This window comes from Dendrobates tinctorius, unplaced genomic scaffold (assembly GCF_039654945.1).
Source record: "Dendrobates tinctorius isolate UK_male_01 unplaced genomic scaffold, ASM3965494v1 ptg000155l, whole genome shotgun sequence".
Classification (NCBI taxonomy): domain Eukaryota; kingdom Metazoa; phylum Chordata; class Amphibia; order Anura; family Dendrobatidae; genus Dendrobates; species Dendrobates tinctorius.
The window spans coordinates 5,391,468-5,406,724 of record NW_027361822.1 but is presented as its reverse complement, the minus strand read 5'-3'; the positions used below and the strand labels follow the sequence as shown (position 1 = coordinate 5,406,724).

The 15,257-nt window shown below is 45.9% G+C and overlaps 2 protein-coding genes across 3 annotated transcripts in view; one reads left to right on the top strand and one right to left on the bottom strand.

Annotated features, from left to right (window-relative positions):
* Positions 1–15,257, top strand: part of LOC141051169 (uncharacterized) — an 872,784-nt gene that overhangs the window by 502,571 nt on the left and 354,956 nt on the right. The gene's annotated exons all lie outside the window — the stretch shown is intronic.
* LOC141050970 (uncharacterized) overlaps positions 1–15,257 on the bottom strand; it is a 63,029-nt gene that overhangs the window by 39,900 nt on the left and 7,872 nt on the right. The window contains exon 8 of one of the 2 annotated variants that reach the window (XM_073547734.1): positions 8,844–10,024. In XM_073547734.1, the coding sequence (XP_073403835.1) occupies positions 8,844–10,024 (1,181 nt within the window). Of the gene's footprint in view, positions 1–7,828; positions 10,041–15,257 lie in introns of those variants that run through there. The other variant, XM_073547733.1, reaches the window with a different exon arrangement.

Here is a 15,257-nt window from a genome sequence, read left to right as displayed (position 1 = left end):
AGGTGTTTTGACTGTCCCCGGTGGTGGTTAGTGGTATTGCACTTTAGGTTTTTTGTGCACGTAATTAGGGATCAGGTGTGACACCCTATAAAGGTGTGCTAGGGGTGTGCAATCACTGCCTGTGATATTGTGAGATTGTTTTCACTCTGGGGGAGAGCCTGGAGGAAGGATGGAGCTGGTGAGGAGTCCTGCGCAGCTTAGCCAGGGGGGACGTGTTTCAGCTATGGTGTCTGGACGAAGGGCTGGCGTGGTGGGGTCGCAGTGATGGTGTCAGCGGGAAGTGTCTGCATGGACTAGTGGAGTGGCGACTATGGAGAGTGGCACTCACCATGTGGGACTTGGCTGCTGAGCTGGACTCAAGCATGCTTGACTTCGTGTCAGAAGCTGAACTCATCCTTGGGACTCTGGTACTAAGCAGCTGCAACTGGTGGTGGACTCTGCTCCGAGGCTGCACTAAGGTGAAGGATCCTGTTATGGTGATGGATCCAGGTGGAGGAGAAGATGCACGCAGGTGGTGGGCTCTGTTGCTAGGAGCGTACGCAACAGAGCAAAGCTAAGTGGTGTTTCCCCTGTATTGTCTCTTTCCCTCATGTGTGTTATTAGTGCAGTGGTGGGATTAGTTTCCGCACGGACCTATTCCCTAGTGAGGGTTTAGGTTCAGGGCGAGCTAGGGCGTTGAGGTACGCGTGCGGCGCCCGGTGCGAAACCGGCATAGGGAACGTTAGGAGTGCAGGGACACCTGCTCAGGGGAGCTTAGGAGGTCTCCACGTCCCCCATTCCCTATTGTAGGGCCCACCATTGTTGATGTTTCCCAGGTCCCCCTTATTATTTAAATTCGCCTTACTGGAGGCGGGGTTTCCAGATTTTATGTATAACGTGTAATTCCCAAATTCGCCAGGTGGAGGCGGCGTATCCACCTGCACGTTTTATTATTTAAATGCGCCCCACTGGAGGCGGTGTTTCCAGGGTCACGTGTGTTATGGGTTCGCCTTGCGGAAACATCTGCGTCCAGACACACGTGACCATGACAGTGGCTATGTGATATCGCCAACAGACCATGTCCTTCATAACAGCATTAGGGAACCCCTCAGCAGGATTGGGATGCCCCCATTTGTGAGCCTACCCACCCTCCATTATGAGCACACCCCCTTTGGGTATCCCAGTATGGGGAAGTAGCGCTGTCTGGTTTCTCAAGGTATTTCTCAACAACCTGGTATCTCTCAACCAGGACAACCAGGTCATCTGCATTCCGATGGTCGCCCTGGACAACCCAGGTCTGTATTAACCTGGGAAGGGAGTGGATGAACCTGTCCATCACTACACGCTCAACCATCGCCCTAAGTGGAAGTCTCAGGCTGCAGCCACTTTTGGATTAGTTGCAACAAATTAAACATTTGTGAGTGAGGGGGTTTGTCACCAGCATACGCTGGTGGACTAGTTGAGCTCTCACGGACATCGCTACCCCCAGGCGTGTCAGGATTTCAATTTTTAATTTGGCATATTCTTTGGTATCCTGGAAGGCCAAGTCATAATAGGCCTTTTGAGGTTCTGCTTCATTGCAGGATATTCAGCTCATTCTCCATTCTGCTGCCATCTAGTGGAGTTTATGTTACTCTGCAATAACCATCAGTAATACAGCATGACTATCACGTGGACCGGTCCTGTGTGACACGACCAGCAGGCCGGTAACAAGACGCAGCACGTGATACCGTCCTGTGTGACACGGCTCGCAGGCCGGTAACTAAAACATCAAGACAAGGGGTAGGGAAACAGTTACAACGGTGGGCCCTGCGATAGGGAAAGGGGACGTGGAGACCTTCTGCACTCCCCTGAGTCAGAGTCCCTAACGCTCCTAACGTTCCCCATGCCGGTTCCGCACCGGGCGCCGATCACGAACCTGTCACCCTAGCACACCCTACACCTATCCCTTGCTAGGGAGCTGGGTGGCGCAGGCACTGGCACCACCGCTGTACTAATACACACTAAGGAAAAACACAAATAGGGAAACACCGAAACACCACTTAGCTTTACTCTGTTGCACTTGCTCCTGGCAACAGAGTCCACCACCAGAATGCAGCTCTCCTCCTGAATCGCTGCCACCAAGCTCTGTCAGAGCAACAAGGAAATCCCCTATGACTCCTTTCACACCAGGGCTGATACAGTGCTGCCAGGACCTCTCTCTCTAGATCCTTCCTCCACCAAGGATGGTTGAAATGAACACTATCACCAACACTGATTGCAACACCTGTGACTCTTTTATAGCAGAGCCAGCAATAATCCTAATGGCCACCGGGGGCAAAAACCCAACCTTAAGCACAGCTTAGGAAAAAAAAAAGGTTACCTGTGCTTTATATCAGTCCTGATCCAGCATGGATCATGACAGTGACACTCTCCTTGCATCTTCCCCTTCTGTAACACACTCGGCACCTCTTTTCCGACCGTTCTTATTTTCATCTTTGAGGGACCACTGACGAAGACACACCGCCGAAACGTGGGTAGGGGAAGTGGCACACTCACGTGGATTTTGGTAGGTTCTCTTTTTATGTTTGTAGGTAACAGCAGGTTCGCAGGATGCAGTGACGAGACGTGAGACTGGTTGAACTTTGAAAAGCAATCTTTTATAATTTGAAGCCGCTAGGGCTATACTAAGCAACCAAAAAGGGGTAACAACAGTTGTCCTCGCAGGGACTCAGTTCAACCAAACACTACTTGAAAAGAACACGACTATCCCGGCCGAGGCCGGTTACTATGGGGCCACGGTATGGCCGTGTACGGGTCCTTATACTCTATAATGTCACTTATCCATCCTGACGTCACTCGGCGGCTCTGTGGAAGCTGCGGTGCTGATGAAGCTGCTTTGGCGTCTTTGATAAGGCTGCTCTGGCGTCTTTGATAAGGCTGCTATGACGTCTTTGATGAGGCTGCCTTGGCGTCGCAGCCGCTGGGCCCAGCAGCTGAAGGTTTGGAGTAATCTTCGGGCATTGCAGCGCCCAGGAGGAGTTGGGGTACAACAGGCCCTGATGGAGTCCTGAGATGAAGTAACCCCCTGTTGTAACAGCGGGGTTGCGCTTGTTAGCGAGTTCAATGGGACTCCTGACCCCAATCAGGGTTGTGTCGCAGTGCTCAAGAGTGGCGGTTTACTGGCCACGCGCACAGCCTGAGGCTGTGTGCAGAGTTTCTCTGTTGACGAGGAACAGGCCCCAACTGCAGACTGCAGCGGGATGAAGGTGGCTGTGAGCGGTGATAGACAGGCCGCAACCACAGGCTGAAGTGAAACGGCAGCGTCCGCGGGTGGCAGCGGGCAGGCCGCAACCGCGGGCCGGAGGGGAATGGCAGCAGCCGGGAGAGGGAGCGGACAGGCCGCGGAGGGCTCGAGCTCAGCGGTAACGGCTGTGGATGATCGAGGGCAGATCGTAACCCGGGATTGGGGTGAAGAGGCAGTCCCCTGTTGGTAAGCTCGGCGCCTCTTTCCTGAGGGCCACTGCGTATCTACCCTCTGCTGCTGGTCTCTTCTCTCAACTGTCAGTGTCCTTCCCGTTCTCTCACGCCCCCTCCGTCTCCTGCTCCGTGTCTGACCTATCACCAACTGACTGCTCTGCGCGCTCCCTGCCCCTTTTATACTCACCCCTCCCCTTGCTGTCCTGTCACTCTCAACAGTCCACTCTCCTCCTCTGCTCCCCGGGTACTGTTTCCTTAGGAACTCAGATGGTGGTCCCCTTGGTTCCGGCCCGGACACTCTGTGGGGGTCCTCCTCCCTGCATTTTCACTCTATATTATTGCAGGGCAATGCTAGAAACATATGATAAATTCTAGCACTACACTTGGTGCTTAGTGTAGATTTAGAGATTCACCACTATTGTCTAATATATGTTATAGCTAATCTATGAGTGGCATAATATGATGCATTTTTTTGTTGACACTGTATAATTATTATATGTCTTTGATTATAATTCTTATTATTCACAATTTCTACTGACTTATAGTATTGCTGCCTGCCACTAGATAATGGCACTTATTTTCTTTTGGGCTCATCAACATGCACTAATGGCACTTTTTTAATGTACAGTATGTCTGTCATGATTTTAATGTATTAATAAAATATTGTATTTTTATTGTTCAATATGCTCCTTTTGTTGTGTATTGTCTGCTTCACTGCAGGATATTCAGCTCATTCTCCACTCTGCTGCCATCTAGTGGAGATTGTGTTACTCTGCAATAACCCTCAGCAATACAGCGTGACACTGTCCTTGCATATTCTCCTTCACACTTGGCACCTCTTTGGCGACCTTCCTTATTTTCTGCTTCGAGGGACCTCCCTCATGAAATGTTGACCTGGTACGATACGAGCACCTTCAGTTCCAGAAGTACTGGGGTCCCCTCCTTCCTGATCTCCAAAGATTAAGGCCTTGATCACTACCTCCTGAAACTGAAAGTGCGACATAGCAGGCTGGTCTGCACATGGTGACAGCAGGAAAGCATTGAGCATTGCCATCTGTACGATGTGCACAGCCAGCTTCTTGTACCACACTTTGGCCTTTCTCAAAGCACTGTACAGCTGGAGGACTTGATCAGAGAGATCAAATCCCCCCCCATGTTTTTGCCATACACAGTCCGGTTTGAAGACCTGTGCAGAGGTGGTCAAGAAGAAGACATCCCTCTTGTATTTGACCATCAGCAGGTGGTCGTTACATTGGGCTCTGCTATCACTCCTTCTGAGAATCTGCCCAATTAGCGTTTTTAGGAGGCCTCTTTGATTTTTGCAGATAGTACCACAGGCTGCGGTACCTCACGCAGCGAGGGATTTAAAGAGTGGGATGATGGTATAAAAAAATGATGAATTGCGGTTTTGTGCCAAAAATTGGGTGTACAAATAAGTTTGGCCCACCATAAGGTTAACAAAATCCTCAGAGAATTTCTTTGAGGCCAGTATTTTCAAACTTGATTCCTGATTGTACCAAAAAATCAGGAATCAGTGGCTCATAATTTTTGGGGGCGAGATCCATACTGGGTCAGTAATGGGGGCGCTGGTTCATCTTCTGGAATAGGGAGCGCTGCTTCACCTTCTGTCCTGGGACGTCTGAGTGGCGGTTCAGCAGCACCTGAGGAGGAAGATGAGAAGCAGGAAGAGGACAAGGAGGATGAACCTGAAAAATAAAGAAATGTGGGATCCTCTCCCTCAATATAAGTGTCAGAGGCAAGGAAAGCATATGCCTCCTCCACTGAATAGCATTTTTTTTATGTTTGTGGTGATTGTGTCAGTACTTTATTTAGCTGTGTGTGAGAGAATGCTTGGTGTAAACTTTTCTGTTTGAAATGAAAAAGCTAAAAGAAAAAAATCAAATGGGAAGAAAAAAAAGTCAGTGAAAAGAAAAATGTAAAACAGCAGGCACGAGCTGTGATGAGTGAACTGAGTCACTAATCAAAGCTTGGCGGCTGCTGAAGGTGCACATGTAGGTGGTGCAAAGGGGGGTGAAAAAGAAAAGTGGAAAACAGCAGGCTCGAGCTGTGATGGGTGAACTGCGTCACTAATCAGAGCTCAGCGGCTGCTGGATGTAAGCACGTAGGTGGCGCAAAGGGGGTGAAAAAGAAATGTGGAAAACAGCAGGCACGAGCTCTGATGAGTGAACTGCGCCACTAATCAAAGCTCAGCAGCTGCTGGATGTGCCGATAGGGATGGCAAAAAAGAAAAGTGTAAAATAGGAGGCACAAGCACAAGCAACTTAATGAGTGAACTGCAACACTCATCAAAGCTTGTAGATTGCTGGATGCGCGCACGGAGGTGGCGAAAAAGAAGTGTGTAAAACAGCAGGCACGAGCTCTGATGAGTGAACTGAGTTACTAATCAGAGCTTGGTGGCTGCTGGATGTGCGAACGAAGGTGGCGAAAAAGAAAAATGTGTAAAACAGGCACGAGCTGTGATGAGTGAACTGCATCACTAATCAAACCTCGACAGCTGCTGGATGAGCGCGTGGAGGTGGTGAAAAAGAAAGGTGTGTAAAACAGCAGGCACAAGCTGATGAGTGAACTGCGTCACTAAACAAAGCTCGGCGACTGCTGGATGTGCACACGTAGGTGCCGCAAGGGGGGGTGAAAAAGAAAAGTGGAAAACAGCAGGCGCGAGCTCTGATGAGTGACCTGTGTCACTAATCAAAGCTCGGCGTCTGCTGGATGTGCCCACGGAGATGGCAAAAAACAAAGTGTAAAACAGCAGGCAAGCTTTAATGAGTGAACTGCATTACTAATCAAAGTTCAGCGGCTGCTGGATGTGCTCACAGAGGTGGTGCAAAGGGGGGAGTTAAAAAGAAAATTGGAAAACAGTGAGCACGAGTGCTGATCAGTGAACTGCATCACCGATCAACGCTCAGTGGCTGCTGGATATGCTCACGGAGCAGGCACAAAGGGTTGTGAAAAAGATAAGTGGAAAACAGCGAGCACAAGTGCTGATCTGTGAACTGCGTCACCAATCAATGTTCGGCGGCTGCTGAATGTGCACACGGAGGTGGCGCAAAGGGGTGTGGAGGCGGGTAAAAAGAGAGGAAAGGGGGAAGAGGGGGATTGGGGTGGATAAGAAGAGATTGGGCAGGGATCAGGGATCAAATCACTTACATTTCTTCTCTTCAGCAGTGAGGGATTGTGGTGTCACTGGCTTCTGTGGCACCACAAGGCCCAGCACAGCGCAGATCCAGTAGTGTGACCGCTCTGCACAAATCCTCAGCTACTGTGAGGACCTGCAGCTCGGAAAGAGACAAGTCACAGAGCAGTCACAACGCTGCTGTGCCCTGTCATTGGTGCGATCAATGATGACATTGATCGCACCAAGCAAAGCTGGACCTGGTGACCCTGGCGCTGCCAGGCACCAGCCTAGGATCGGTGATCTTACAGATCCGATCCTAGGCAGGTCAAAGCCAGGTCACAGTGCAATCACACTGCGGCTGTGCCCTGTGATTGGCGCAATCGATGTAATCGTCGATCACGCCAATCAGAGCGGGTCCTGGCCACACCTGGCATTGCCAGGTAGCAGTCTATGATCGGTGCTCTTGGAGCACCAATCATAGGCTGGAAAATCAGTGTTTCAGGCAATCTGATTGACTGAAACACTGAGAAATGCTGTGATTGGCTGTCCAGAATTGAACAGCTAATCACAGCGATCGTGGCTGCGGGAGGGAGACGACAACTCCCAGGATGACAACACCATCTACCCAGAGGTAAGATGGCGCTGGAATTTTAATGCGATCATTTCAGTCGCAGTGTCACATTAAAAAATGACATAATAATCTGTCCCTAATCAAATAGGCCCAGGGCACAGGGACGGATTAATACGTTCAATGTCAGACAGGGGTTAAACAAAGGTTTTTGTACCAAATATTACATTGTTTTTCTATTGTATCAAATGCTTATTTCATGCAATAAAATAAGATTCTGTCTTCACAGTTGAAGTGTACCTATGATAAAAATTAGACATTCTTTCTAGGTGGGAAAACTTGCAAAATACATATAAGTATAAGGTTTTAAGCGCTCAGAGACATGACCGAGGTAAGGAAGGTTGAAATCCGATCACCACTGGCACAAAAGTGGAAATGTCAAGACTTGGCCAAGAAATATCTGAAGACAGGTTGTTCAAAGATTTTATGGACTGCTGAGAGTGATTTTTGATGAACCAGATGCATGGGCCCATATCGGATCAAACACAGGCATGCAGCGATTCTTTTCCTCAGACCGGCTTGGTCCAAGGAAAAAATCTGACATGTACATGGCCCCACAGACTAACAATGGTCCAAAAATATGGCCATGTGCACAAACCCCAACAGATGAAAAGAATCAATTGAGATAGGAAATTATATGATTTTCATTTAGTCACATAATAATTTTGCACACTAACAGTTGGCCAATAATTCTGCACATATAGATATTCTCCTAAGAAACACAAAAACTCATTTGTATTTTCAAGATTATTAACTTTTTGAATTGAAAGCTAGCACTGTAGTTGTTCAATAATAAAGTTAATCATCAAAAATATAAACTGCCAAATAATTGTGCACACAGTATATACAAATGTAAACTATTCCGGGACTTTGGTTTTTTTTTGGCTATTGTGCTAAGAACTTACTGGCAGATAGTTACTAACTGTTATGCCCTGAGAATATATGTTCTGGCCCAGGTACCGATTCTCTGCCTTCATTTGACCTCACGTCAACAGAGCAGCTTTTTCTCTTTTGGTCTTCTCCGTCAATGGGGAGCCACTGCCGATGTTATGGTCATTTACAGTCGGCAAACTGCAGATAGGCAGCGGGGAGCTAGCAGTTAATCAGTATAAAATCGGCATTGACACCCCGTCAACAGAGCACAGTAGAAAAGAAGGGAATGTTTTATTGACATGATGTCATCAGAAGCAGGGGACTAACTGGCAGGAGCGGTCCGTGACTGCTCTGAGTTGGAAGAGAACGACAAAACAGAAAGGTAGCAAATACTTGCTGTTATGTTCATAGCCCATTAGCCAAAACCTATAAAGTCCTGCATAACCCCTTCAGTACTCATAATTGAAATGTATATGTCTGATATGGATTCTAGTTCCTTTTTTAATTTAGTTACAGAAGTTTATGCTTAGTGCTGTAAGTTGCTTTCCATTTCAATTGCAGACTGTAACTGTTGTATTATTTTTTCTTGTACAATTTGTCAGTAAATGTATTTTAAAAATAAATAGAAGATGTCTTCTCCCTTGTATGAATTCTCTAATGTTTCTGTATATCTGATTTATAGGTTAAATCATTTTTCAGAACATGAAAACAGCTTCTCCTGTGTGTGACATCTATGATGCCTGACAAGATGGAATTTACTTGTAAAACATTTCCCACATTCTGAACATGGGTATGGCTTCTCTCCTGTGTGAATTCTCTGATGTTTATGAAAAGCTGATTTATTTGTAAAACATTTCCCACATTCCAAACATGAAAATGGCTTTTCCCCTGTATGATTTCTCTGATGTATAACAAGGCTTGATTTCTGTGTAAAACATTTCCCACATATGGAACAGGAATATGGCTTCTCCCCTGTGTGAATCCTTTGATGTGTAATAAGATGTGATTTCTCTGTGAAACATTTCGTACAATCTGAACATGAGAATAACTCATCCCCTGTGTGCCTTTTCTGATGCCTAACAAGACTTGATTTCTCTGTAAAACATTGTCCACATTCTGAGCATGAAATTGGCTTCTCACCTGTGTGTCTTTTCTGATGTCTAACAAGCCTTGATTTCTCTTTAAAACATTTTCCACATTCTGAGCATGAAAATAACTTCTCCACTATGTGTCTTTTTTGATGTTTAAAAAGACTAGATCTCAGTGTAAAACATTTTTTACATTCAGAACATGAAAATGGTGTCTCCCCTGTGTGTATTCTCTGATGTGCTATAAGAGTTGCTTTCTCAATAAAACATTTTCCACATTCAGAGCATAAAAATGGCTTCTCCCCTGTATGAGTTCTCTTATGTGTGTTAAGATGTTTTTTCTGTGTAAAACATTTCCCACATTCTAAACATGAAAATGGCTTCTCCCCTGTGTGAGTTCTCTGATGTCTAATAAGAGCTGATGTCTGTCTAAAACTTTCCCCACATTCTGAGCATGAAAATGGCTTCTCCCCGGTGTGTATTCTCAGATGTCTATCAAGCGTTGATTTCACTCTAAAACATTTTTCACATTCTGAACATGAAAATGGCTTCTCCCCTGTGTGAATTCTCTGATGTTGAGCTAGATCAGATTTCATAGAACAAAATTTCCCACATTCTAAACATGAATAAGCCTTCGCTCTTGTAGGAGCTCTTTGATGTTCATCGTCCCTTCTGATATAGTTTTGATTAATAGTCTGTGCTGAATCAGCAGACAGAAGCTGTTGAAACGGATCAGATGATAGATGCTTGCTTGGAAGAGCTGAATGTGTATCTGGGATAATGACATGCTTTTCATATATATTTGGATTGAAACCACGATCATCTGCTTTAAAATCTGAAAATATCAGATGTCCCTCTGATCTTCTGGTAAAGTCATCTGCAAAGAATAAAAGTGAATGTGTTATTTTTCAATTGCACTGACTTTAATTTATATTTAATAATTGTAATATTTATATATTTTATAGCATTTCTATACAAATTATAGTAAAGTTAAAAATTGGTTAGGCCAGTTGTGGAAACAGTTAAAGGGGTTTTCCAGGACTATTTTATTTTTTTGCTATGGGCCTAAGAATTAACAGGCATGTAGTTGATAACTGCCTGCATTGTTCTACCCATCGCAGGCTGAGTAGTCACTGACCGCTATGGCTTCACGTCAACACAGCAGCTCTTCCTCTTCTGAGTTGCTCTACTGACAACGCGTTTACTTGGCTGTCAATCAGCATAACATCGGCAGTAACACGTAGTCAACAGACCAGAGCAGATGTTGATGTGACATCAGTGAAAGCTTCAGAATCGCTGGCAGAGGCGGTCATTGTCTGCTCTGTACCCGTATTATCGGCATCAAGCACAACAGGCAGGTACATAGCAACTACATGCCTTTTAGTTCCATAGTAAAAAAAAAATGTCACGGATAACTTCTTTAAGTTCAAAGCAGAAATTAATAGATTATGATATTAGGCCAACAGATTTGTGTTCTTATTTTGCCATGGAAGCCAGCTACGTCATAGGTCCATAGCTATCACACTTTTGTGAAATGTTAAACATTTATTTCTATTTAGTGAAATATCCAGTGAAGACGCATAAAGGTCAACCTACAAAAAAATCCTCAAAACCGTTCACCACATTCACTTTCCATATAACAACTATGGAACTGACGAACAACAGTGGAATTTATGTAACAATATACCATGTATACTTGAGTATAAGCCGAGTTTTTCAACACATTTTTTTGTGCTGAAAATGCCCCCCCTCGGCTTATACTCGAGTGAGGTGTCCAGAATATGGAGGGGGAGGGGTTGCAGCTGGTCACAGGAGGAAGGAGACGGCTGCTGCGGCTAACTCCTGTGCCCGCTGCTAAAGAGAAAGGAATATTTCACTGCACTGGAAATGAAAATTAATTTCTCTGTAATAGCACGCACAGTGTCAGCCGCAGCAGCCGGCTCCTGCAGAAGCCGGGCGGGCATGTGTTCCGCTACTTAAGAGAAGTAAATATTCACCTTTCTCCACTCCCATGGGCATGGAGAGAGGTGAATATTCATTTCTCTTAAGTAGCGGCACACACGACAGCCTGGCGGCTGACACTGCACGCTATTTAATACTCACTGACCTCCACGCGCATAGTTCCGGCGTGGGGAGTGGTGAGAATTCCGGCAGCTGTGCGTCCCTGCCATGTGCTGCTTACAAGCATAAAGCAGCTGCTGGCACCGGAACAAGACGCTGCGAGGGAGCGCAGGAAGGTAAGGGTTTATTTTTTTAGGTTTTTTGATGGAAGCCAATCATACCAGGATAAGAATGGGGTCATGCATACACGAATAAGTATGGAGCCATGAATACAAGGATAGGGATGGAGCCATGCATGCAAGGATAGAGATGGAGCCAGGCATTCAAGGATAGGGATGGGGCCATGCATATGTAGAAATCTCAGGAATGTGGGATGTAGTGATGGATAGGAGGCCGAGCAAGGGTTAACAGGTTTATTTACAGGGGAGTACTCCACGCAGGGAGGTAAAGAGTTATACAGTATGACTGGCAAAGTGAAGTACAATGGTACAAATAAGGACACTTCAGTAGCAGGCATATCAGGAAGTCCTAAAATTGCAGCTCCTGCTGTGAACTCAATAGCGCCCGCAATGGCGGCTGCAGCACCTTCTCCAGGATGGTACTGTAGTTGTTGGTCCATCTTTCAGCGGCAGTGGTCAGTCTCTGGTACCTTCCACTGCCCCTAGTCCATATACTGATGTGGCTAACAACTTAACTGGTGAAGTCAGGTCACAATGGTCAGGGCAACTAACAGCTAGCAATATCAGGGTGCATGTGTCAGTCTCGTATGCAGTCCCTCTTGGGCAGCACGTGTGCGGGACTCACAGTCACGTAGTATACGGCACCTGATTCTCTGGTCGTCACTGGAAACACACTGCACGTCCTGCTCTCCCTGGTCCCCGCTGTTGATGGCGAGCGACGGCGGACATTGGTCTGTGTGCCGCTGGTACTCCCGGGACGGAGCACTCCTCTCTTTGGCTGCTACAACACCCGGCTCGGCTCTGCTCTGCTGGCACGGCTCTGCTCTGCACGGCTCTCTCTGCAGGTGACTGAGGCTCCTTCTATAGGCCCGTCACCAGACCAGTAACCTCTGGTGGGAGAAGCAGGGCACACCGTTCACCGTTCTGCTCTCTGCGCTGCCCTCTGCACTGCACTCTGCCGGCACCAGACTCCCCTGCTTTGCGCGCTTTCTCCTCTTATGCTTTTGACGCTGCGCACCCTTTTCAGGTTCTCCCCACCCTTCTGGGTTCAGAGGTTGGTCCGGCTCACTTAGGCTTCCCCCCCGGAACAGAGGATGCAGCTCTTTTAGTTCCGGACCCGGCACACAGGTACCCGCGATCTTGTCGACCTATAGGGATGGAGCCATGTATACAATGATAGAGATGGAGCCATGCATACAAGGATAGGGATGGGGCCATGCATTCAAGGATAGGGATGGCACCATGCATACAAGGATAGGGATGGAGCCTTGCATACAAGGATACAGATGAGGAGACATACAGACAAGGATAGGGATGAGGAGCCATGCGGACAAGGAAAGGGAAGAGGAGACATGCATACCAGGATATGGATGAGGGGACAATGCATACTAGGATAGGGATGAGGAGCCATGCATACCAGGATAGGGATGAGGAGCCATGCATACCAGGAAGGGGATGAGGAGGCCGTGGATACCAGGATGTGGATGCGGGGACAATGCAGACCAGGCTTATACTTACTGTAAGTCAATAAGGTTCCTCAGATTTTTAGGTAAAATTAGGTGCCTCGGCTTATAACCTAGTATAGCTTATACTCGAGTATATACGGTAAATGCATTAGTTTATTTTACAAATAAAGCAATTAATTATTTAACACATACATTAAATAATAAATTATTATTTATTAAATTCTTGACACATATGGCAACAGATAAAGTACCGTATATGAATGAGATACTAGTGGCAACGAGGTTCCTATCAGCCCTGTATGTTCAAAATACAGAGATTAACTGCTTAAGACAGACAGTTGTTTTTTGGGGTTTTTTTTTAGTCTTTTAAACACCATAACTTTGTTATACTTCCTTTATTATAGCCATATGGGGGCTAGTCTATTTTTGTGGAAAGAGTTGTAATTTTGAATGACACCATAAACGTCACCATAAAATGAAAAACAGAAAACAAATCCAAGTGTAATGAACTGGTGAACAAACCCACTCAATTCCTCCATTGTAATTTAGATTTTGTTTTTACAGCGCTCATTATGCAGTAAAAAATTACCTGGCAATATGACTTCGCCATTTTCTTGTTTTTTTGAGTGGCAAGCTGACATTTTATTGGTATAATATTGGAGTAGACAATGGCACTGATTTATCAAGACTGGCATTTTTCTCGCAGGTCTGGATGAGGGGACGTCTGGAGTCAGACACTTCTGATTTGCCTTTTTATGAATCTGGCTCATTAGTAGCGTGGCGTGCGCCTCTGTGCACTATGTTAGAAATCTCACTCTAGTCAAGGACTAGAGTGAGATTTCTGGCATACGGACCACTACAGTTCACCATGAATTAGACGAATTGTGACATCACGCCACTTCGCTCCTCAACTCTGCACATTTCAGTTGGGAGAAAAAAGGCTGAAAACACTAAAAGTCGGAAAATATTGGCACAATTTTGCACCAAAATTTTTTGACTTTTCAAAGATTTTATGCCATGTTGTGGTGTGTAAAAGCTTTGATAAATCAGAACCAAGATGTTTTGATCACTTTTGATTGTGTTTTTGAGGCAACTGAAACATGACATCTGGCATTTTGTTTTTTTCTGCTTTGCCATGTGTAACATAGGGGTTAAATTATTTACTTTTTTTCATAGATTGTACTTTTATGGACTCACCAATAGAAAAAAATATTTTTTTCTATTTATTTTTACACGCAGAAAAGGGATATAACTCAAATTTTATATGTATTTTAATTGTATTTGTAAAGGTTTTTCCAAATGTTTTTAGACCTCTAAGGGGACATTAACATGAAATCACTTGGTCTGTACACTGCAGTACCACATTATTGCAGTATATAGGGAAAATGATGGTCTCCAATCAAGACCTGATTTTTTTCTGTGTGAAAAAAAGCACCATTTCAGTTTGGCAATTTAAAATGTTACCATTATGCGTCAAATATTTATGCTAGTACAATCTGCATTAAAACGTATAATTATACCATCCACTCACTAAGAATCTGCGACTTCTCTTCATTTAGTGTGTGGTGTAGTTACCACTACGTCAGCTAGGGGGCGCTGCGTGGGTGTCCCAGGACGGGTGTACAGGCACATTCAGTGTGGTAACAGGAGCAGGGTCCTAAATGACCATTATGGGTCTCAAGATGGGTGGCCTTGGGATGCAGGCTCCAGGGTGTATTGATCAGCAGAGGTACTGCTGATCTTTCTGTTACACTGTGTCAGGGAAGCCTGTGTGTGTCTATACAACCTTTATTGATGTCATAGTCATGTGATCACCTGTGGGTGTGGTTACAGGGCTATGTAATTGAGGTGTTTGGCACATGTGAGAGTGTGGAGGGAGTCTGTCTGAGTGTGGACAGACTTCCATGTGTCCAGGCGGGACACTACAGAGGTTGTATATGGGGAGGACTACAGCTCCCAGCATGTGCTGAGACTCTCAGTCCGAGTCTGAAGCCACGGACACTTCTGTTCCTTTGCCTGAAGTGAAGGTTACATTTCAGTGTTATGCTGTCTATGGTTTATGGAGTAATAAACCTGGTGAAATTTTAAAGGAACGTGCCTCATGTTTGTCTCCCGCTGCACCTAAGCGAGTCGAATCCCTACAATTGGTGGAGAATGCGGGCAGCGATTTCCAGAAGCACGTGTGGCAGTGCTGGCGATTCTGAGCCAGGAGAGCAGACGGTCTGACAACCGTGAGTAATACTGACCGAGGTCAGAGAAAGTGACTGTATTAAAATTTGTGGGATACCTCTGAGGAGAAGAGGCGTCCAGGAACCTGTGTGGCCGACACAGGTAACAGACAGGAGTCTGTGTTGCACTGACCAGGGTCAGTGAGAGACTGTGTTCCTG